The sequence below is a fragment of the Brachyhypopomus gauderio genome, chromosome 6 (genome assembly GCF_052324685.1).
Source record: "Brachyhypopomus gauderio isolate BG-103 chromosome 6, BGAUD_0.2, whole genome shotgun sequence".
Taxonomy (NCBI): domain Eukaryota; kingdom Metazoa; phylum Chordata; class Actinopteri; order Gymnotiformes; family Hypopomidae; genus Brachyhypopomus; species Brachyhypopomus gauderio.
Window position 1 is genome coordinate 15,592,899 of NC_135216.1, and position 25,920 is coordinate 15,618,818.

At 42.0% G+C, this 25,920-nt stretch overlaps 1 protein-coding gene across 1 annotated transcript in view; it reads right to left on the reverse strand.

The window, feature by feature from the left end:
• angpt1 (angiopoietin 1) overlaps positions 1-24,927 on the reverse strand; it is a 49,998-nt gene extending 25,071 nt beyond the window's left edge. The window contains exons 1-3 of the mRNA XM_077009079.1: positions 23,897-24,927; positions 1,914-2,069; positions 1,150-1,271 (exon numbers count right to left, since the gene is read on the reverse strand). Coding sequence (XP_076865194.1) covers positions 1,150-1,271; positions 1,914-2,069; positions 23,897-24,265 — 647 coding nt within the window. The 5' untranslated portion in view covers positions 24,266-24,927. The remainder of the gene's footprint in view (positions 1-1,149; positions 1,272-1,913; positions 2,070-23,896) is intronic.
• Between the last annotated feature and the right edge of the window lie 993 nt (positions 24,928-25,920).

A 25,920-nucleotide genomic window follows, 5' to 3' on the forward strand; every position in this document is an offset into this window, starting at 1 on the left:
CCCAAAAGATGGATAGGCAACATGGAAACAGTAAAACAGCAGACCATGTGACTGAGAACCAGGCCTGACTCTCTGTGCCTTTTTATTCACACACAATAGGAGGTAAAATTGATTTGTCATGGATACAATGAGAATATAAATATTTATGAGACTTTTTTCCCAGGATCCATGACTGGAAAAGACTAATTTCATCATATACTTTTGGGAATGGGTCTAAGGTCTGCCTGTTTCCCTTTGCTGTATGGTGCTCATCTTTAGGGCACACAGTGCATGTAAATTCGCAGATTTTATTTTTTATTAAAAGCTGTTTCCTGTAGTGTGCATGAATAACAAGTCCATTTGATGCAAGTTGGTTTTTAACCAGACAATGTAATAACACTACAGAAAACAAAAGGCACGTGCAGCAGAACATTTTGATGGTGAGTCTGTTTCTACGTTGGAATTCTCATCTCCATCCCAGTGCTGAAGGGTGCTGTGCATTGGAAACTACTCACATACAAATGGTGAGAGACAAGTCTCACCAGACCAATTAACAAACACCATTCTGGAGGGCTATCCAAGCACTAAGTATTGCAAAATCATTAAATGTTCAATGCTGCACCTAAGAAAATATGTCATCCTGGGGGTTATATTTTTAATGGCCAACACATCTTTTATCTATTGGCAAGTTGCACTGCATTGCACAGCTTGAGATCAAGTAACTTAGAACTAATTTTGATGTGTTATTGAGAGCTGAAAGATGTATTGTTGAAAGTTGTATGGCTCTTTGTTGTGTTTTAGAATGTGGAGCATCTGTTTTTAAACATCCAATTTAAACCTACCGGGAAATATGGGTGCAAAAGTTTGCAGTGAACGAAATACTGCACAGAAATAAACCCAGAAATAAATAGTTCCCTTTTATAGTGTATATGCAACTGCTGGGTGTCATTTGTGCAGAGGTGGCAGGGTAATGATGATCTCAGTATGTATGGGTAGTAATGATGATCTCAGTATGTATGGGTAGTAGTGATGATCTCAGTATGTATGAGTAGTAATAATGATCTCAGTATGTATGGGTAGTAATGATGATCTCAGTATGTATGGGTAGTAATGATGATCTCAGTATGTATGGGTAGTAATGATGATCTCAATATGTATGGACAGGCTCACCCATTTTTGTCATGGAGTTTGCTGATCTCGTTGGTCTGCACAATCAGCTGCTTCTCCAGTTTGTTAGTGGACAGTGAATTCTCCAGCAGCTGAATCTCCAGCCTGGATGTCTGATTCAAAACCTGAACCCAAATCACAGTGAAACAGCACAAATCTAAACCAAAATCACAGTGAAACAGCACACATCTAAACTCAAATCACAGTGAAGCAGACTACAAATGCAACAATAATAAATAACTCATAAATATACATGTAGATCAGTGTTACAGTCAGTGCTACTGCCAGTGTTAGTCTCAGAGTTAGTGTCAGTGCTACTGTCAGTGCTAATGTCAGTGTTTGTGTCAGCGTTATTGTCTGTGTTAGTGTTAGTGTTAGAGTCAGTGTTAGAGTCAGTGCTACTGCCAGTGTTAGTGTCAGTGTTAAACCAGCGGCTCCTCTTTTGAGGTCATACACTGGAGAACAGGAGCTACAGTTATGGGCCTTGGCCATAATCTAACACTTAAGAACAGTGGCTCCTTCAAGCAAACCCTTAATTTGACAAATCGACAAAACACACCATGGCATATTCCTGTGTGTCCCATTGACATTCACATCAGACAGCTTGAGTGGTGGGAACACAAACGTGCAGCATGCTTGAAAGGAGAACAGGCATGTTATGGGTTTCAAGTGTTTGCCTTGGCTTTTCAGCGGTGATCCTGCAGAGATAATTAGAATAGGACTAGCTTTGGAAGTGATGTGTGGAATGGATCCTGGGAGGCCGATACCTGAGTCTCCACGTCGGTCAGCTTGCGGGTCTGCTCGGCCGTCTGGGAGAGGAGGTTGCTGCCCATTTCCAACATGGCTGCTGTGTGGTTGTGGACTGCGCTCTGCTGTATCTGAGCCATCTCTGCCCTCATGCTCTCTTTGATGTAGTTCTCAATCTGTGAAAACACAAGTGCCAAAGTCAGACTCTAAAAAGACTCTAAAATGCCAGAACCATGAATGGTGGAATTTGTGAAATTATGCTGTAAATATATATATAATTATATATAATATAATTAATTAATATAATTATATATTTCCCAAAATGCACAATGATAAGCAACTGGGATTATCAATTCATAATAGGTATGTATTACTCTGTAAAGTTCAGGATAATAGTAATTCATGGTCAGAATAAAACAATACAATAATTATTATACTATACATGTTAAATTAGAAATCCATTTATATTTATATACCAGTAGTTGAGAAAGTAAATCGGGGACAGATAACATAAAAAATCACCTTGAACAATTATAGAGTCTTAAAACATTTTAAGCACCCATACTAGACAGAGTGTTTGACAAACTATAAAGAGGCTCATAAAATAAAAAAGGACAATTGGGTATAAGGACACAGACGAAATTGGCCCCATCATGAGCTCTCAGAAGCATCACTGTGGGCCAGTCTACAAGTAACGACACACAGACACCATAACCACACACACAAACACACAAACCCTTTAATCAATGATTTGTCCAGAAAGGCCTCATTTCAAAGGTACTGCTTATCTACAGTGTGTTTCTTCACTCTGCAGACTGGACTCCTGCTTCTAGCCCAAACCCTACAACAGCTCCAACCAGTACAGCAACTGCCCCACCGGTGGCGGGTGTAGGCGAAACCGGTGGAGGGTGTAGGTGGAACTGGCGGAGGGTGTAGGTGGAACTGGTGGAGGGTGTAGGTGGAACTGGTGGAGGGTGTAGTTGGCACTGGCGGAGGGTGTAGGTGGAACCGGTGGAGGGTGTAGGTGGAACCGGTGGAGGGTGTAGGTGGAAATGGTGGAGGGTGTAGGTGGAACTGGTGGAGGGTGTAGGTTGAACCGGTGGAGGGTGTAGGTGGAACTGGTGGAGGGTGTAGGTTGAACCGTTGGAGGGTGTAGGTGGAACTGGTGGAGGGTGTAGGTTGAACCGGTGGAGGGTGTAGGTGGAACTGGTGGAGGGTGTAGGTTGAACCGGTGGAGGGTGTAGGTTGAACCGGTGGAGGTTGTAGGTGGAACCGGTGGAGGGTGTAGGTTGAACCGGTGGAGGGTGTAGGTGGAACCAATGGAGGGTGTAGGTGGAACTGGTGGAGGGTGTAGGTTGAACCGGTGGAGGGTGTAGGTGGAACTAGTGGAGGGTGTAGGTGGAACTGGTGGAGGGTGTAGGTTGAACCGGTGGAGGGTGTAGGTGGAACTGGTGGAGGGTGTAGGTCGAACCGGTGGAGGGTGTAGGTTGAACCGGTGGAGGGTGTAGGTCGAACCGGTGGAGCGTGTAGGTTGAACTGGTGGAGGGTGTAGGTTGAACCGGTGGAGATGTAGGTGGAACCAGTGGAGGGTGTAGGTTGAACCGGTGGAGGGTGTAGGTTGAACCGGTGGAGGGTGTAGGTTGAACTGGTGGAGGGTGTAGGTGGAACTAATGGAGGGTGTAGGTGGAACTGGTGGAGGGTGTAGGTGGAAGCAGATGTAGCTTCGTTTGTAGGGGAAGGAAGAGATGGAGATGTGTGGATAAAGGAGAAGTGGAGGGCTTATCTTTAAAGTGCTCTTTCATGCTAATCGTCTGTCTGGGGAGATGACCAGGCCAGAACAAGGTTTGCGAACACAAAGGCCACTTGTGTGGATAAAGCCGCAAGAGTAGCTCACACAGTTACATCACCATGGACCCAACTCAAGAGTTTGACCATTCAGAGCGATGCATCAGCTCTGCTTTTCTCTGGTTGAGTCTGTTTTGATGGGCGTTCAAAGACACATCACTCTTTCTCCAACATTCCAGTGTCTCATGGCCTGACGGTCCAACTAAGCAAATTGCTGTGCAGCAACTGTTTCATACACACACCGTGACACATCAGCAGTGAAAGCTTCGCCCACTGGAGTGTGACGGGAAATATTTGTCCAAGAGACGCTTAGGCAAATTAGTAATGACATCAGAGTCGCCCACTTCATATTTTTCCATGATTCCACCAGGACTTATTGTACCTCTGATTACATCAGTAAACCCACAAGATTCCATGTGACTACACACCCAGAGGAATCTTATCCTACAGAACTCACTGGGGAGCTGAAATGTACGACAAGTTATACAATGATCCCAGAGTCCGATCTTCCTTTCATGTCTGAGTCAATTAAATCTTCAGATTATTATTTTTGCCATGCCTGCAGTGGTCATATCCAGTGGGGCACATGTGCAGAATAGATTTATTTGGACTTTCCAGGAATTTTCCAGGAAACACACCTGAATGGGAATGGGAAAAATTGGTCAGTAAAGCTAGCAAACACATGCCAAACCTGGGGAGAAAATGGGACCGTGAAAGGTAACAAGTTCTTACTTTCTTACTTTGAGTCAACTCTCAGATAGCAGTGAGTCAATACTCATTATTGCAGTAGGTAATAATATGGAGCAGGTGCAAATGTAGAAACAAAGCAGAAGATTATGAGTCAGGAATGTACATCATGGCATTACTATGGGATGAGCATCCATTTATTATTTATTAGGGTTCACACACACAGTGTGGGAAACCTATTGTTATTGTCGGGTTTTTTCTTTCTTTCTTTCTTATTATTATTATTTTTCTACTGATAAAACGCATACTGCAGCCTAGACCGTAAGGCCCAGGGAGACCAAACTTGGCAGGATGGTGTAGTCTCTTTGCGAGACCGTGCTAAAGCACAGAGACCCACATTGGCCTGATGGTGGCGCTATAGCGCACCATTTTGCGTTTTGGTCCATATCTCCCAAACCGTAGGGCCTAGAAACAAAATTCCACTTCTGATGGATTCCTTGGCTCAAGCCAAACAAAAAAGCCTCAAGAACCATTAAGCTCCGCCTACTTAGATTTTTTGCTAATTTGCATAATATGCAAAACCTACTTTTTTATACTAGTCCCTGGTTTTTTATCGGATCACCACAACCTTGGTGTCAAAATATTCAGGAGAATCTCATTATCAAAGTTGCTTAAAAACATTTTGAGATTTGCATATAGTCTGGCTGTCACATGTCAATCAATAGCTCCAAGGCGTGGCCAAATTTACTTAAACAGCCATATCTCAGCAACGCTTTGACCGATCTTCATAAAATTTTAACAGTTGTTAGGGCACATGACTCTGAGGTCACAGGTCAAAGCTGGCCACGATTGTCCAATAGGGGGCGCTATAACATGGGAAAAACTGTTTCTCAGAAACCATTAGTCACATCAAGCCAAAACTTTACAGGCATCATCAGGGGCCCAAGTGATATCAAGACACACAATGATGACATCATCACTCAAAAAACATGGCCGCCATGAGCCAATTAATTTTTATTTGAATTAATTGGCCATTTGACAGACTTACCATTGGCCAAACAACATGAAACCTCACCACTGTGCATATCCCAGGACTATGTGTCATGCTGTGCAGTTTTAAAACATTTGGCCACTAGGTGGCGCTATTTGTGAAAATCATGCATAACTCCTCCAAATTTTCACTTAGGAACATGCAACTTGTTTCTTTTTATTCCTTGCAGTAGACCTGACAACTTTGCCATTACAAGTCCTATTAAAAAATGCATACTTTTGTCACATTCATCTATTGTTTGAAAATAGCTATTTACAAACTAGTCATAGGAATTTGATCCAATTATGGAAAAATTGCTATGAGCATAATCAGTAGACTCTGTAGGTAAAAACTGATTTAAAAAATGTTGGATTTTTATTTATCTGATTGGTCCATTTTCCCATTATATCATTGTGGCCATGCCATATATGACCTATATTGCTATAACTCATAAACCATGTATGCAATCAACTCCCAATTTGAAAGGCTTTTATATCCTGAAGTCCTTGTGAGGTATGCCAAGTTTGGTTCAAATTGGCCTGTCGGGGGCGCTACAGTACCCAAAAACCTAAGAAAACATAAAAACTCATGCTGCAATCTTGTTATGCAGAATACAGACAAGTAATTGGTCTTGTATTATCCAGATCAATAAGTTCTATAACATTGCAATTGCATCTTATAACAAAAAGTGCACTGCCTGACCAGAAATGAACCTTTTAATTCACCAAAATGTCATATTGCATTACTGAGATTAATGAGATATCAGTATGGTAGTACTTGGGCTCCATCTAGTGGCCAAACATCGAAACGGACTGAAAACTATTTCTCACATGAAATACCACACAAACACACACACAAAGCTGATCTCAGCATGTGATTTAGTTCTGTGATCTAAATCATTTTGCCAATACAATTTATTTTGAACCTTTTGTGTCTTTACTGCCTCAACTGAAACTTTTTTTTACATAAAGTACACTACCTGACCAGAAATTAACCTTTTAAGTCACCAAAATGTCCTATTTCATTACTGAGATTAATGAGATATCAGTATGGTAGTACTTGGCCTCCATCTAGTGGCCATATTCCAGAACTGACTGAAAACTATTACATGAAACACCACACAAACACACACAAAGCTGATCTCAGCATGTGATTTAGTTCTGTGATCTGACTCAATTTCCCAATACACATTATTTTGATCCTTTTGGGCCTTTAGTGCCCTAATTGAACCTTTTTTTGCACATTGATTTATTTGTGCATTTTTTTCCACTCAAATAGCTTCTTTTCACATTTAGGGTCTAAAGGACCTTTTGGGCCTCTGCCTATTGAGGCCAAGAGGCCTATTCGTGTGTGAACCCGCCAATTGCCGCTTGCGGCTATATTTCATTATTATATTTTCATTTATGCTTTTTTTTTCTTAAATACTACTTAATAGGCTGACAATAAACATTTAATAGGCTGACAATCTATTCATTGATGCTGTGGGGTCATTCAGTGGTATATTGAGTTCATATTATACTGGATGGGTTTACTGACCAGTCTGTTTTCATACAAATACCACAAGGCTATAACCGAAAGTGACAAGACATCTTTTATGATCTCCTGATTTGGCTCATGACATGTCCACTGTGTGAATCCACCAGTATGAATCCACTGAGTCCAAGTTAAAAGAGCATGTCTACAAAGTATCTTCCAACCCAAACATTCTCAGACATCACGTGATGCAAACAGTCTCACACATCATCTGACCACCTGGTCCTTTTATAGGGTTTGACTACTAAAACCAGTAGACACTAAAACAAGCCAAGTCCATTTATCCTTTGTAGTTAAGCTGCACACATTAGCTGAACTACCAGCTACTTACTGTACCTCTTAATTTTAAAATTTGGTTGTCTGATCCGGATTTATAGTCCATATACACTCTTGACTGTGATCTGTGAGGCTAAACAAAATGTGCTTGTAGTAATACTAAATTAACATGTAAGTATGACATAATTGGGAATAAAACTGTGTTTGGCCAGAGTGATATATTAAAAGAGGAGGCACAGTTCTCTACAGGGTATTTTTAATCACTGTCTAATAAATGGATGCTCATCCCACTGAACACTGGTGTGTGAAATAAATCTTGCAGAGCAGATCCCATTAGCCAAGAAGACAGCGGTTGTGTTTTGGGTTGGAGGAGAAGAGCGATGCTTGACCTGCCGGAGGCAGAGTGTGTATCTGGCTCTCATATTCTAACTACGGTTATGAACAAAGGCTGCGTGGGTGAAATGAGGTCACTTTGTGATGTGAACATGGAATGACATGAAACTGATTGAAAAGCATATCCTATAAGAGAGGAAATGAAACACAGTCGCTTTGCTTGTGTGAACGATAGATTTCTGCACCAGGACTGACAAGGGAATGAGCAGACTATAGGCTGAAGAGTTGATGCAGAATTAAATCTGTAGGTCAGTATTTCTTTGTCTATCATTACAAAACCAGCTGTTTCTGTTGTTTCACAAACACTTACAAATGTAATGAACATCCCCTCTGTGAAGCATGTTAAAAACTGATTTAAATAACACGTACACCCATAGGATTTATGAAGCTGAGATATAATTAGTGGTCTGCTGAGTTGCATTAATTCCAACATGAAATTCTATTGTTTTTACACTTAATATGTCTTAACTGCCTTGAAATATGTCCTCTACAAATGTTCTCTAACTCAAGCTCAGTGGACCTGAGTTTTTTGTTTCAAGGTTATCCAGTTGTACCAGGAAACAAACTTTTAGTATGAAGTATTCAGAGTCTGTATCTTGCAGAACAGCTGAGAGTACTACAGGGCACTGCAGGTCACCTTGAGAGTGCTTCTGTCTGCCCCAAAGAAAAATTAGCTTACAAATCCTTAGCTGAGTCTCTCCCATGGAATGTGGAGGGTGAGTCAGGGCCTGGTGGGTGTCATTAACGGAAAGAACCAAGGAGACGCGAGATTAGACAAATACACAATTCACTTAAAAACACAAGTACAGACACACTACACATAAAAAACGCAACTACAGATACACATTCCACATAAAAAAACAACCAAAGGGGGCAGTGAAATGGTCCAAAAGGGGGGGTGTCCAATCATTTTCCACTTTCAACCACAAATCAGACAGATAATCCAAAGACAATAGATGTGGTGGAGTAAGAGAAACAACACTGGCCCATATTTATCATTATCACTGCTCACAAAGCAACACTGAAACGCTTACAGTGGAAAACATGCAAACCCAATTACTTTTAATACTAGCATGTAAAAAAACAACCGTAACCTCTAAAATGTCATGCTTGTCATTTCATAATCAATCTTAAGGCATAAGATTCAGTAACTACTGAGAAATGTTTAGCTACACTGACAATAATATGAAAGGTATGATGGTAGAAGAGTTAAGATAGAGTGGTCTCACCAGTAGTGTATTGGAATGTCAGGAGTTAAACCAGAGTGGAGAAAACCAACAGAATTCAAAATCAAGTGTACTTTCTTCATAAGAGACATTCAAACTCTATTTCTTCTCACAGTTTAAGGAATTAGGTATAATCAAGACTAGCCAAACAGAGAGCCCCTTCAGACATGGCTACAATGCACCTGGGAGGCTTGGCTTACATCTCTCCACTGCCCACCAACCGAGGGTCATGCCAAATGAAACAAGGTCAGTCCTATCAGTGCTCTAAGATCTGACCGCACAGACCCCCCCTGTCTAGATCAATATCACCAGTCCAGCCTTAAGCCACAAGAGTTTAGCACTTGACTTGAAAATTGATTGTGTTTATTTGCGAGGTGTACTAATGTGCAGAGGTGACAGGGGCGTCTTCTCTGGAGTGATGTTTCACAGGAACATGGAGCATGTGTAACATGCAGAGTTGGGGGACCATGTCAGGACCACGCGCAAACTCAACCTCTCACTGCCGTCTCCTGGAAAGCGCTGTGACACACTTCCTCACGTCCCTGGCTTCCGCAGCAGTTTATGAGCAATGGGAGCAGCGTCTCGCCTCACTGTAATAGCTAAACAGTCTGTCGGAGCAGTCGTGTACTGCATGATGAACATGCACAAAATTATGACACCCCATGAGAAGGAACTTGGTCTAGAAAAATAAATAGCATAAATCGAGTTTTTGTAGTAAACTGTGGCATTTTCAAATTAAATGATATGCATAATTCATACAAAATATTCTATAGAATGTCTGTGTCATGACATTAACACTACAAAGATTTGCATATGCGTCTTATGAGATTGAACTTAATGGAAATTCATTATTACATCACAATGTAAGGGAAAGAATTCACTGTTAAGCCCTTTAACAGCTTGAGCTGCATCAGTGGGGCACCACAAAGCTGCTGTTTTTCCACTCTCATTTAGCAGGCTTGGGGTGTTCTGAAGATTAGATTAGATTAGATTAAACCTTATTGTAATTTCACATGTAAATACAGGAATAAATATGTCCCACATTGGACCGTCATTTGATATATTATTGAATGTACTATAAATATGATATACAGATAGGTGTGCTATAAACATAATATACATATAACATAATATATAACATAAATTAACATATAATATACGAAGTACAATGAATATACTGGATGAATGGAATACACAAAATCATATACAACCATAATATACACTAGCTATGTAAAATGATGGTGCAGCAAATTTAACTTTAGCCGTGGCCAAAGATCAGATCGGAGAGCTGTTGTTGATACATGGAGGGCCACATGTCATGTCCTGGCTAATCTCACCCTCTGCACCCTGACATAAGAGGGTGGCCTCTGTTGGATAGCACGCTCCTTTGAAAACATGCTAATGGATTCAAGAAATGACTGATCACGGCTAGTCAACGTCAAGGGGTTAAAGAGAGGAACAATAATAGGAAAGCAAAACATATTGTTGTTACAAAAATAACACACCTAAATGTACAATGCTGAGTGTGAACTAATTTACTACTATGAGCACTTTTAAGGCCCATGTTTACAGGAACATGTGCAGAGGCATCGTATTTACTGCATGACTACAATTCACACTCGTAGAAAGTTCACATTGGCCATAACTCATGTAGCATTTCCAAGCTTATATAAGACAGGGCAGGCTGTATTTTAATCAGCTCCTGTTTTGTGAGGGTCTAAATGACTGTTTTGTGAGAGGCTATATAACTCACTCCAGGTCTGTGACTGCTGTCTCGTACATGAGGATTAGTGGAGTAACACTCAAATTGGTCTTGCAGTTAACCTTCACGACCTGAATCCCACCGGCTAGCTCAAACAGAGAACTCACCCAAACACAGGCTCTCTGGCTCTCTAAGCATCGCTCTCTGTCCTAACGCATGCGTACATGAAATACAGGGGTTCTTCACAGTTCTTGTTTATAAGTCTATCAAATACAAACAAATACAGACACATGTATACACACATGCAGACATGCTTTCACATGTAGCACCACAGATATGCATCCTCAGGTCATCTTCATGTCTTTGAGTGCCAGTATATGCCTGGGCGTGATGGTTCCAGCATGTGTAATTGCATTAGTGACATACAGCTCCATTCCATCTATCCTCGGAATGTGAGACCACCATTCTACACAATCCTACTGCCAGTGAGAAGGTCAGTGCCATGTTAATGCTATCAGACACCAGCTCTAGAGGTTACATCTTAATATCTGCTCCTGCTTGTACATGAAAGACTTTTCAATAAAATGTAGGCCTATTTCATTATCATCTTTTTCTAAACACTCCTGGATTTCAGGGCTTATGGCTTCGAAATAAAATGGCCCTTAAAATAAAACAAGCATCTTTACAAATACCAAAATCACTGACAAGATAATCCTGCAACTTCACTCACTATCAAGACAGGGGCATCTGTGTCAATCAATTGGTTTAGTTTTGAAAAGCCCTAAACTTCCTCAGACTGCTGCTCACCAAAATGCAACAGCAGACTTGTGCATCTTGGGCCAGGACTGTAAGCCCATTAAAATATACAATTGTATAGGCCTCCCCCTCAAACATGTTAATTATGTGTGTAAAGCATCAGGTCACAACAGTAGCACTGTGATATATAAAAGGTGTTTTATTGTAACCACTTTATTATTATTGTTAAAATAACAAATAAAAACTGTATAACTACTACTGAGACAGTCATTCATTATGGAGATTAAAATGCAAAATTCAGTAACTGACTCCATGAAGATCATTATTCACAATGTTATGATGAAGTCCAGCACTACAAATTCTGCTTAATAGAATGTAAAATTAAATAAATTATATAAATAGGATTTCCAAAAGTGGTGTATTTAATATCTGGATATGTGTGCCAGCCCCTAGGAACTCTGGAGCCCCTAGGAACTCTGGATTCAGTTTGTCAAAGTCAGCTGTGTAATATCCCTGATGTGTAGTGTGTGTGTGTGTGTGTGTGTGTGTGTGTGTGTGTGTGTGTGTGTGTGTGTCGGTTATCAGTTTAAATATGTGGTATTGATAACAAAGAGAAACTGCTGCAACATAATTGAGTTTGGTACACTTAAATTCTATACTGGCCTGAGTTTGTTGTACTTGAAATGATAAGTCATGTCAACTTCAATCAAAAAGTATTTAGTATACTAATGTTATTTTCTTCAATATAATTAAATGAGTTTGACCTACTTGAATTCTAAGTTGGTTTGAGATTATATTACTTGAAACAATAAGTCATGTAAACTTGAATTATTAAGTACTGAGGATTCCAAAACACAGTTAAATAAGTTTTGTGCACTTGAATTTAACTTGATTTTTTGAGTTTATGTAACATTTTGCCAAAAAGTTCTGTGTACTTAAAAAAATGATTGCATAATGTTGACTTATGTTGTTTTGTTGACGCTACCTTGGATTTTTTACAGTGTGTGTAGTATGTGTAGTGTGTGTAGCGCGTGTAGTATGTGTCGTATGTGTAGTGTGCGAAGTGTGTGTAGTATGTAGAGCAGTGGGGAACCGTCAGGGCCCTCTACGCCCTGAGGGCCTAAAATATTCTTAAAACATAAATGTATATATTATAATTTATCCAATTTTATTTTATCTACTTACAGTTTGACAATCGACATCTAAACAATTACAAAAATATAAGCAAATAAATTATTCACCCGTGTCTATTCAATCTGTGTTTGAAGGTGAAGGGTTATGTGGAAGCCTGTGAGCCTGTGTCTCCCCCTATCAGGACTGTGATGCCCGCTGTGTTTACAGAGGGCCTGGCAGTTATAATTCAGCGCAATACCAGTTTCAAATGACAGCAAAATTGACCAATCATATCTTCCCTCTTAGTGGGTGGGCTTAACTGTATGATAATTTCCGCCCGCTGTGGCGACGCTAGCTGTCGTTAGCGTACCACCGCTAGCTAGTTTCGATTCATTCGCATTCGTGCGCGCATTCGTGCACGTTGTTTACATATTTTGCTCCCGAGGAACACGGAGCTGTGAACCTTTTTTTGCTTAAGAAGTTATCTAGTACAGATATTATTGTTTATTGCGTTTTAAAGCTGTACTGTCGTCTCAATTTTTATTTATTTTTTATTGCAGTTAATTAGGAGAGGAAACTAATTTAACAAAAAAATTTTTTTGGGGGGGGGTGGGACCTGGTATAATGGTCACGGTTCGCTACTGATGTAGAGTGTGCGTAGTGTGTGTAGTATGTGTAGTGTGTGTAGTATGTGTAGTATGTGTAGTGTGTGTAGCGTGTGTAGCATGTGTATTGTGCGTAGTGTATGTAGTAGGTGTAGTGTGTGTAATATGCAGCAGCACATGTACAAGATATAAAATGGTGTTTCATCAATCATGAACCTGTTCCTGTGCTTTACTCCATCATAAACTACTGATGCAGTTCATAGAAAACAAGTTCACAAAATGGTAACGCATGAAGCATCATCATTGAGATTTATATTTTCAAGAATACTATATTTATGAAACCAGGGTAAGGTCAGACAATGTTAAAGAGAGCTCACATTCCAGTAGAAATTAACCAGCATTTTCTCAAGTCACTGCCCACACATATTTAAACTGCAGCTGGAAGGCTAGACCCCCTTCCAAAAGCAGATATACTGCTGGACTTAGAGCATTAGTGGATCTCATAAATCCAACGTCTTCAACACTGATCACCTTTCAGAAGACCTCAGTGCTTTCACCTTTTTATCTCACACCCACCCCAAAAGCATCACTGCATGGCCTCTGCTGTCAAAGTGTGGCATAGACTTCAATAAAGGAAGAGAATCACAAAAGCTACATGCAATTAGTATTTAATAAGGACGTCTTTTAAAACATAAAAAAGAACACAGGGAGAGTGCTTGTTTTGATTTAGTAGCTTTTTCTCAGAAGGGTGAGCAGAGAATCCAAAAGAAATGTTTACTTTTGTCTTTCCTTTTTTATTTTAGTAATGTTACAAGGACGTTTGCTTGTTATTCCTATCAGTATTTTCAGAACGCTTTTTAGAGCTGGCCTAGGCAGGGATTAGTTGACCCAATGTTACTGCGGGATTAATTTATCAAAGCACAAAACATTAGTCTCGTCCTGAGTGACCAAAGTGAGTATTATGTACAGTTCTCCAGTACACCAATATCTTGTGTTCACTGGAGATGCATGCTTGTCCCTTTTGGCATCTTTCATGTATAATGATGTAGGCAGTGTACAAATACTTTAGGAACCAGATTGTGTGTATGGCTGTATATTTGCTCAAATGCTCCAGTTACAAGAGCTCTCTCATGCCCCTTATATCTGACCATGCCTGGCCTGGCTCCTTAAATGACTCTGATTACTCTGATTAATTACGTCTAGAAGTACGGGGGAGGGAATGCTAGCATCCCCAGTGCAGAGGGAAAATAACAAATGAATTGGAAGCCAGCCTTACCCTCTGAACCATTCTGGCAAATAAAAGCTTTCTCGATATCTTCGGACAAGGAGACTTTTCAGCAGGGACTCAGCCACCCAGGAATGTGCATGTTAATGACTTGTTCATTCGTTTGGCAGTCCTACCACATTCTGGCTAGTCCATGATCACACAGGAACATTAGGGACACCGGCTGGGACATCCCACGTCCTACCCTGGGGATATTTCATCTGTTATCAAGTTGGCCTCCTGGAGGATTATTCCCTTATAAGGGTATTCAACTTTTTTTCCAGGGAATTACTGACTCTTAGTTTGTAGTTGTTCAATGGCATTCATTGTAGAGGTGATGCAGTTTTGATGCACACTGCATTCATTATTTTGGACTTAGCTAGTCTAAGCAATACCAAATCACCCAACTTACAAATACAGACCAACAATGGGACATTACAATCTCTCACGTCCTGCATGGACCAATCCTCTTTCTCCTTTTGTTGTTCAGATGTCTCATAATCGCATCATCTGTCTCTGACATCAGAGTTTGGCTGGACTAGTAGGTTGAGACATGCTGTGCTGTGTTCCTATTGAGTCTACAGCTGTGGAGACCATACTGACCACAAACATCATCAAAGACCAAATCAGGAAGATACTCCTATATGAATGCATGTACATATAAATTTATTTATATATGTATATACAGTAAAGAAAATGTTTCCCAGTGCACATATAGTAAAACGTACAAATTGTACAAAGCCAGATTTGGTCAAGTAGCTCTTAAGGCTCTTAAAGTTGTTTTTTATCATCTCATTGCTTTTTCTGGAACCCACTTTAAAATGGACCACATCGCATCAATGTTTGGATTCAGTTTGCTGGCAGTGTAGCTCAAGCCAAGTCCTACAAAGAGGCCGTGCAGATTCCAGTGTCTCCGTCACAATTTATGACGTATGAGAGCACGAGGCGGCTGTAGAGTCAGACGGTGCGCAGAACCAGACCAGTCGTCTTAGCAAACATCAGAGTGGCCTACAGGAAGTCAGGAGGTGCTCTGAAACACCACCAACAAATCACCATGGAAGTACAGGGCGGCCGTTTTGAACGCCGTGTAAACGTACGACCATTACTGTGACCAAGCATTCTGGAAGACATGGCACCGGACTGGAGAAGAGGACAGTATCGAAAAGGGTAGAACTTCTGGGGCTTATTGTCTGCTTACTATGCTCAAGTTGAAGAAAAAAAGAGCATGACAGAAAACCTTTGCTTTCTGTGAAAGGAAAACAATCGTGGTTCTAGTGTTTTAGCTTTCATGTCGAAGTAAAAATATTTAAAATGTGTCTTGTTTTGGCTCAGTTACACCAAATACAGAATGGTTAACCATTATTCAGTTTGTTTTAGCTTCAACTTCCAATAGTTTCCAATGTATTACATGTAGCAGCTGCCGGTTAGGCACTGCATCTAATATTAGCCAGTGTGGCCAGGGATGTGTGAGTGTGTGTGGCTGCGTGAGGTGAAGACGAGGCTTACAGGAATGGTCATACAGGAGTGTGCCACGCCTGTGGACCACTCAGGTCCCAGCAGCGGGGCTCTGGGAGTCCACTCGGCCCCGGGGCCCAAGCCTTTCATGTGCTTCCACTGGGTGTTTATTTTTGCTTTTGGAGACCGAGTGCTGCAGAAGTGTGTGTACACACAGTGTGACAAGTAGGGGAGACATCAAATGAGCAAAAGCAGGCCGGCGATGGCAGACTGCATGGCTGCCACATCCACTCCGATGGCAGCAGACAGGGGCCAAGGGGCGAATTTCAGCTCTACTTATGGTATTATGAGGTCATGGCAAATGACATGCCTGTTACATTAGTCTGATTACAACTGACCTTACATGATAGGACATTGTAGGGAAAACAGAAAACAAAAAGAAGAATTCAAGAAAGGATAGACATGGCATTTGCCAAAGACAAACACAGCAGCAGGTCACCAGTCCTGTGTCCTGTCAGAGGGGACAGTCAAGCCTCACTGAAAGACGAGCGTGTCTTCAAATAGCACCTTGCTCCCGTACGCTGCGCACGGCTGTGTAAATGTGACGGCAGTGCGGCAGGAGGCCGACCTCTCAGACACTGCACAGAGATCCATTCACAAACACACTCCTTCTGCTGACAGGCTCTGTGGGAAAACGCTGCCTTCCCAACCCCTGAGCTCCATCTGCATTATCAGGAGGAATACCATCCAAGGTTTAAAGACTACAATAGCCTGACAACTGACAACTGTTTCATTTTATTTATCATTGGCATCTAGATTTAAAATAAATAAAGATAACTCTTGATTATTGATGGTTTCATTCTTAATTCAGAAGCAGTTAAGAAATGACAGAATGAAGGATAGAAGCTTCCAATTTAAGTGGAACAGAGTCCAGTGCTTAACTCCACTGCTAAAAGGGTAACCCAGACCATTACTATAAAAAGCCCCTCTTACGATGGCAATTGAGCAGAAATTACCTGCAAACAGCTACAGACGTTTTGAAGCTGCAGTTATTTTCTCCCTCTGATAGGATAATGTGGGTTGACCTTCGACCCCTACCATTACACACGAATCACGCTCTTTGTGCCGAGAGTAAGGGAACCAGAGGAGGTGTGAGGGCCACCTTTCCATCTTCAGCAATTATCTCCCGTTGGTCCTGCCCACCGTGCCACCGCTAGCATGCGGAATGTGAGAAGGTTGGAAGACGGCCCGGCCGAGGCTAATACAATGCTGGCTGGGACCCAGAAGCAGGACGGTGCCAGGATGGCAGTGTGAGGCTGTTTCTCTGCTCACGGCCCCGAGCAGCCAAGCCTCCGCCTCAGCACACAAGCAACACCTCAGCCCCAACACCTCGGCCCCAGCAACATGGACCTATGCAACTGAATTCTAGGCACGGAGACCTAATTTAGGACGAGGGCAGCTGGACCACAGCCATGCATGGTCCTGCACAACTGCAGGAGATGGAAATATTAATATATGAACTCCAGCAGCAAAGCAGAGTGGTTTACAACAACTAAAATGTACAGAAATGTTATACCAGGCTACAACTTAGACCCCGTTTATTTCCAGATAGGGAATGTCCGCATAAAAAATCAAGTTTCAATGCATCCAACATGCATTTAAATGTGATCATTTAAACCATTTTGAGAGGTGGTCTGAGATGCACTTATGTCAGATGTTATACATCCATCTCTCTGATCTACATTTGACTATCACTCCTCCCCTTCACATCCTGTGACGAGGCTGTTTGGGAACAACGTGGTCAAAGTTTGTGTCCTCCTTCTAACTTTAGGAAAATGATAAATGACTTTTGAGTTTTAAAGTATATAATGTGGTTTGAATCTTAACAAGATACAATCCAGATGCAAGATGGCTGAAATGACCTTGTGTGTACATCTTCTCCTCTGCACTGCAATGCTGATGACACAACAGAAATTATTTAGTTTTTCCCCACAAATGACAACTGTCGTCTTATTGCAAACCAAGGACTAGTAGCTTTTGGAATACCTCAATTGTTATTAGACAAACCAGTAAGTCTTTTTTATCACATTAATTGATTTAGTAATACATTAGCCTGAACATTACTGTAAGGTAGTTCATTACTGATTCACTGTGGAGTCCATGAAGGATATCACTGTTCTGAAGAATTAGACTACTACTCTATAAGAGGTTGTCCTGGTAAGAAAAATGTCTGTAGCTCACATAGAACACAAATGTTTCTCAAACAGAAACATGATAAGAAAATATAAATGTATCACTCATAGGGAATAACAAATGATTCATATACTTCTCTCTTTGAATCACACTCAAACACACACACACACACACACACACACACACACACACACACACACACACACACACACACACACACACACACACACACACACACACCCCACATCCTCCTGGATCTCCTCCCTCTTCTTCTAGCTCCTCATGTGTTTTCCCACAGGCAGGGTTACATATTTGCTCATTATTTATCTGCTTCTCTTTCTTCGGTGACTCTGCCGTTTGGCCCGAGAGTCTTCCCCTCCCCTTCATCCACAAAAGTGAGGTTCTGATTTGAAGCTGTAGAGAAGATGAAAGAGCTGAACCCTAGATAAGGTAAAACATGTCCCTCCAAAATACACACACTCACACACACACACACACACACACACACACACACACACACACAGAAAAAAAACACCTCTGGGTCAAGATTGGGCGCAGACAGATGAAGAGAGACACTATGAGCAAGCAGAACATCTGTCTGGTCCACACTGGGACAGATGTCCACAGCTCACAAGAAGTGTCTCAGGAATTCACATCCCCCGGAGTCCCTGTCCCTGTACGTGATTAATAAATATCAGAGGGTGCTTCTCAGATGGAGGAGAGAAGACACTTGTAAAAGTGGACAATCTTGTCTCTCAAAAGAGATGAATAGGCATGAACTCCAAGCCTTTGTCTAATGTGTGTGCCAGATATAGAAACCCATCCATGTTTTGCTGTGAATTGAGTCTGTGGTGGTTTGAGGAATGGCAGCTGGGAGACCTCTGTGCAAGGGCACGCTGTGTACCAGGGTTCACATAGGCTTTCCACCAGGCGGAAATGGAACCCATCCTCACCAGACTTTATGTGTGCAATAATAACTTTCCAGTGACTTGAAATGGTGCCTGTAATGAAAGCCATTTGACTGTCAAAACTGTTTTCAACCTTCCTCTGCATAACAAGACTAGAAGTCAATGTTTTGATATTTCAGTATATGGTGATATGGCTATTATTAACTAGTTCAGCCTACTGAAGCACTGTGGTATTGCAAAATAATACTGCAGTTTATTTGGTGTAGCCACCCATTTCTCTGTAGCATGATTAATAATTTAATAATGAATGACAAACACTATCATGCATTCAGTAGTATGCAATGCAGAAATATAGCAACACATCTGAATGAGCTTACAAATGAAGCTTGGTAAAATATACAAGAGAAACATTCACTTTCACTCATGTTCATCTTTGCTATAAGTACTGTAAAGTCTTCAGGCTCTGGACACATTGCCCTAGTTCAAGTCTTTTTCATGTTCAAGTCAAAGTAAGGAATTTTAGTCCAAGGCAGTTTACAATAAGACCAGGTATAAATGCCAGTGAAAATGAAAACTAGGTTACTACTGTTGTTATGTTGACAGGAAAGATTAATATCGCCTGGCTGTCACTTTGAGTTTTTGTTTTTAATACCTGCGGTAGCACCAGAAAGATAAATTAGGACCATTAATGAAATTAATTTATTCCAAGGCAGTAAATTGTGTTTTTTAAACACACATTTTGGTTTAGCCTTGAGCAAAATGTCATAAAGACATAGCAAAAGGCTGCATGCACCTAAAAAATAGCTGCAATTAAATCCTAATAAATGCTGAGCAGGCATGTGTGGTTGATTAAGCGATGCAGGACGTTGAACTGCAAACACCTGATCCCTCACTTACATACGTGATGCTGGGGACAGCCTTGTGTAAAACAATCGGAAATTAAACCTCATTCCTCGGGGCGCTTGCTCAACCCACACCGGCAGTACGACCCGAAACCAGCCCACAAACTCTGATGACATACAATTTTTGGAAAATGGTTTTCAAAAGGGTGACCTTCCTAGCAGGCTGACAAACTCACGTTAACGCCTCCCCTCTCTTTCTAAATGACTAAGCAACACACGACCCTGGCTGGAGTTGTCACATCCATTTCGTAGGAGGCTGGCGGTGCTGTGATGTATCTCCTTACATATTCCCCTGACGTGCTGAACTCGAGTGCTTTTTGTTTTGCTTCTGTGGATAAGGACTCAGACACAGACACGTTTCACTAAAGCTGTGATGAATACGCCGTTGCCATGCCGCTCTTCCCCTTTCGAAAAACAGGAAGGAAGAGCTTCTCGATCTGCCGCACGGCTGTAAGCTCTCCCTCGTTCAGCTTGTTGGTTTTGGCCGGCACTATCAGCAAAAACAAACTCTGATACAAAGGAAGTCACCCCTAAAATAGCCTGGTCCTGTGTTGACTCTGTAGACGTGCTGTGTGGCCTTCAGACAGTGAAGAAGACAGCATGAAGGACTCGGAACAGGAGAACGTGGAGGCTGCGTTCATCACGCTCTCTGATTAACCTCTCTGCTTATGTCCGGGGAGAAGCAGAATGTCGGCAGAATGTCGTGAATTTCACATGGCCATGGATCGAACGTGTGATTTTAAATCAAGAGCACAGTTTGGCAGGAGACACGTCCTTTAGGCACACAAGCTTGTAAAATGTTTTCTCTGAACACACAGAGCGAAGATCTGTCATTTAACCTCCATTGAGGACTTCCACATGTCCTCATGGCAGAAACTCTCACTTGGCCCAAAATGGAGCTCGCACTCCAGTGTCTCTCTGAATTCCTTTCACCTGAGACAAACTCAGACTGAACATGCTTGCTTTAAAGTTCAGTCTTGCTTCAGGATTAGATATCCTAACATCTATTTTAGGAGTTCAAGCCTTTTCTTTTACTTTAGGCCAACAAAGGTGTCCCTTCACAACATATCTGATAATGAAACTTCTGAAGGGGCACTAGGATAAGAGGGTGGGTGAGGGGGCGGAGTCAGAGGCAGTAAGAAATGTCCATAATTGGCGAGTTTCCTGTAACAAGTGATAAAAGATCATTTAATCCATAAGTGCCCTCCTTTAGTATCTGACCCCTTATTTTGCGACAGCAATCCTTGGATAAACAGAAGCCATCTATTACAGGGCCAAAATGTTATCAGGGTCCTCTCCTTCCTCTGGCACCGCAGAATTCCACAGAGTGATCAATGCTCCCAGACTAGGCGTCCTGATCCGGCCGCACGCAGAGCAGTCCGCCAGCACACCAGCCACTATCTGCCGTCTTTCATCAGTCCAGAGACGTGGAGGTTTTAGGACCACCTTGGCCATCCACCAGGAGTCGGGACTTACATGATTAAGACAGATAGGTTTGCCGGGGACACTTAATCTGCAGTGATTAAGTATGTTGACTGAAATATGTTAACTGCATCCTCATGTTCCATTTGCACAATGAGACTGAATTAGTAGAGAGTGCTTGAGCTTACTCTAATACTCTGTGTCATTGTGCAACTGCTCCCATGAAACAATTACTTTGAGAAATGTTTACCTTAAGCTCAGAAGAGCAAAGATGTGCAATTGAGCATGTGATAGTACTATCACTCTTATTGCCTGTTAACATTTAACAAAGATGCACAGTTTCACACATAAGGAAAATGCTTTCACATTTTAAGTGAAACAAAGCCTTTAATTAAGAAAGTAAAATATTATGTTTAGAAGTTTAGAAATGGCAGTATTTAGGTACAGAAATACATCATTCAGATGCCCATAAATTTAGCAAAACAAATGTGTGTGTATGTGTGTTTAAACAGAGACTATGAAATGAAAAATAGTCAAGGTAAAGGTCTTCTGTGGTTCATAGCATCAGTAAGGACGTATTATGGAATTCCTGCTGTTGGCAAAAGCCCTCACACTCCCATATCTGAACAAAAGTCACTCATTAGTGTAGAATCCAGCCCATAGTTACTCTCAGTTTGATAAGAGCTAATGGACGATTCAAGTGGGTTCCTCATTCATCCTAGAGATAATACCCAAGGGCTGGCCTGTACTTTTAAAGGAACTCTTAGACAGCACATAGTAAACGGGTTTTGTTACAGCACTTCAGTGTAAAATTAATGTACCATTAATGTAACATGAAATTTTAACAATATAATAATGTAAAACTATACTGTAATAGTAATAGTGTAGTATGTAATAATATAGTTTGACAATATTGTATTATAAGGTAATTCTAAATTACCTCATCAAAACTGAATAAAGTTCAAATAAAACTGCAAGTATGTAGTGTATTTCAGTGGAAGGGATATCTGACATGCTGGGAATAATCATGCCACATTTTACCAGTGATCACGTCATGCACATTAATCTTGTGACATCTTCTCCAGGTCAATCTGTTTTTTTTATTTTTTTAAACAATTTGTATACATACATTTTACACCAGTTTACAGATTGAGTCCACAGGTGACGAGCTTCACCATTGGGTCAGTCTATAAAAACATCCACTTCATCTAATCTTCCACACTTTCACACTGTTCTTAAAATACACAGGCATACTGTCCAAAAAGTTAAGTGTAAAACAGACCTTTACAAAAACACAGTGGCTGAGGTTGTTAACATCCACAAACACAATTCATTATGCACAAATCATTATGCATACTGTAACTGTATACTAGTGGTTACCATAATTAACTAATACGTTTGAGCAGTTAATCATGTCAGGTGCCATCTTTATAGAAACTGTAATGTACTGTACGGACTGTACTGTACGGACTGTAGCATGCAAATAGATATCAGAAGGCCAGAGTTTGCCTGATGCATGACTACATTTTAGAGATATGTTACTCTCTCAGAGCACTCCAAAGAAGTAGTTATGTCACCAAACACTGTTTATTTTTAGCATGTAATTGCTGTTAAATACAACCCTTGTCATTTTATTAAGGACAGCCTGAACAGCAACCATGGTGATTCGATTGTTAGGTTGGTTTCAGATTGACCTGCTGAGATAAAACACACACACACACACTAGAAAATGTAAAGGATTCCTACTTACAGCCTCTCAAAACAGTCCAAAAGTCTGTTTATTAAAATGTCAAATATTTGTAAAATTTTAAACTGCCTCTCTATGGTATGAATCCTGTATTAAATCATTCACAAGGGTGTTTATATGTTAAATGCTTTCACTTTTTAATTTAATCTTCATGTCCATACCAGATTTGCACTGAATGGATTTTGAAATTGAAATTATTTGTAACATACAAATATAAATAGGCAAACTCCACCTTCCAACATATAATTTGATAAAAACGGATGCAAGTTTTGAACGTTAGTGAGTCACTGCCACTGTCTCTGCGCCTCACGTCTCCCCATGTCTCTCGGGGCTCTATCTCACTTCCTGTCATTACAGAGACAGCGTACGCATGCTTTCCAGGGTGAATGACTACCCACAATGTGTGGCGTTCACCTGGACATCTGTGAAAGTAGGCACAGCTGAAGCGAAACAGCCTGGCAGGTGGTCACGCAGGCCAGCGGGAGCGGCGGCTAGTGGTGGCAAGCGGCTGTTAGCCCTCTCCCACCCCAACGCAGCCGGGTGCGGACTCATATCACAAGCGTAACGTTATTAAAAATGAGGAGCAATGCTCTTCTTAGCACGGGGATGCTTTCTAAAGCGTTCATGCTGGCAGTTTGAGATACTTTGCAAGCAGTGACTGAAAGTATTAGACACGTGTTCGACTTTCTGTCAACACTGGACAGAATCATAAATTCCGCACCGACATAATCAGAGGATGGTGCCGACAGTAAAAACATTTGTCAATGACAAAGTATGTGCTTACTGAAACAAACTGCTCTTACAGATACATATCTGTATAATTCTGATAAAGTTCTCCAAAACCTGCTTTTTGGGGGGGACCAGCAGTCTCATATATCAGGCACTAACTCATAATGCTGAAACATTAAAAGAACTCATCTGGCATGGTGGGCTAAGATGACCTTACCTTCTGCAGCCACTGTGTGTAGTTCTCCATGACGTGCTCCAACTGCTGGATCTTCTGGCTGGAGAAGTCGGGCTCGGGTGGAGGAGCGTCTCTCTGCAGTGCGTTGACGTTGTACTGAGCGCCCGTCTTGGCGTCCCGGCAGGACGCTCCGCCCGTGCCCTCAGCCTCCGGGAGGATGAAGGTGTAGGTGCACTGGCCGTGTTGGAGGCGGTGGTACTTGCGGCCCGTCGCCACGCCGCTGCTCGTCTTTGCCGCCGCGCCGCGCCCCCCCTCGTCCGCCGCGCGTTTCGGGTCGGTCCCGACACAGCTGGTCACCACCAGCAGGGCTGCCAGACCCAGAGCGCAGCAGGCACGCGGCCGCAGGAGCATGGCAGCACCAGGAGAGCGCTGGCTGCTGCTCTCTCTCGCAGGGCTTCCTCGCTCAGCACCGGCTGGTCTCTCTGGGTTACCCTGAATCAAGTGATACTAGAAACTGGCAAGAAAGGCCAGTGACCCGGTGCATATAGAGGTTCTGTCCATAGTGAAGCTCCTTGGGGAAGAACCTGTGGAGAACATTGCTGGTCTGGTTGTTCTGGAACACCCCTGGAGTAGATTACCGCTGTGCCGCTGGTTTTCCCGGAGAAGCAGCCGGTCTCTCGGAGAGCTCTGTGCACATGTTGCACATTGACTGCATTTATGTGGACTCAGCAGTCGGATTGATTTTCTAAAGCAATGCTTCCATGACGATGCAACGCACACAGAATACAAACTGTGTGGTCAGACCTCCTCTCTCACTTCTTCACCCTCCCTCCCTCTCTCTCTCTCCCCCTTTTGCTTTCTTCCTTTCCCTTTCTTTCTCTCTCTCTCTCTCTCTCTCTCTCTCTCTCTCTCGTTCTGTGACCACGCAACTGCACCAGATCATTTGCTCTGGGCTTCTAGCATGCTCTGTGCCTGCCCCTTAGAGTGACTGGAGAGGAATGTGTGTGCGTGCATGTTTGTGTGTGTGTGCGCGTGTGTGTGTGTGTGTGTGAGAGCGGGCGAGAGAGAAAGGGAGAGTGCACCAGAGAGGGACCCCAGCACAGAGGATGTTCTCAGAGTATAAGGATCGTTTTACAGGCTCTCTGACCCTGCGCTTGTGTGGTAGCCCTGCCTCTTGTACACTGGGCCTGCAGCAGCACGTACACGCACACACACACACACACACACACACACACACACACACACACACACACACACACACACACACACACACACACATATATATATATATATATATATATATATATATATATATATATATATATATATATATATATATATATATATATATATATATATATGACCTTGCATATTGAGTGTCTTATAGCCACATGCCCAATTCATTTTAAGTCGTGTGTGCTTACACTTGCACTAATGCATAACATAATGTCATTTTGCATTAGTTTCTTACTTAGCTGTAATAAAGTTATAAAACTTATAAAACATTTAGAGCAATTCATCAGATTTCATTTTCACCCTCAGAAATTAGGAGAGTACTGAACACAAAATGGAATGTGACATTGTGAAATTCTGCTCCAATCAAATACAACAACAGGAGAATTGCTCTAGACCCCCCCCCCCCCCCCCCATACACACACACACACACACACACACACACACACACACACACACACACACACACACACACACTCACACACGCCTTCCGTTTTTCTTACTGCACTGCTTTGAGAGAAAGTAACATGTTGTTCTGAAGGAGGTACGGGAGCGTTGGAGGAGACGGCTCCTGGCTGGCCCTTCCTCACAGCTGCCCTTCCTCCTCCTCCTCATCGGATGGCGATGGTCAGATTTGTTTTGTCTCCAGAACAGTGCGAAGGGTTGGAAACAGTAACAGTCAGGATACCTTGGTGAAAGACGAGGGGTCAAAGGTCAAGATTCAATTAAGGCTTCTCTCCTCCACGCTCCTCGTCCGCCTCCTCTTGAGAATCGGATAAAGGGTGAATGGTTCTTGGCGAGGTGCGCATCTGCTGTGGTGGAGACTCCTCATT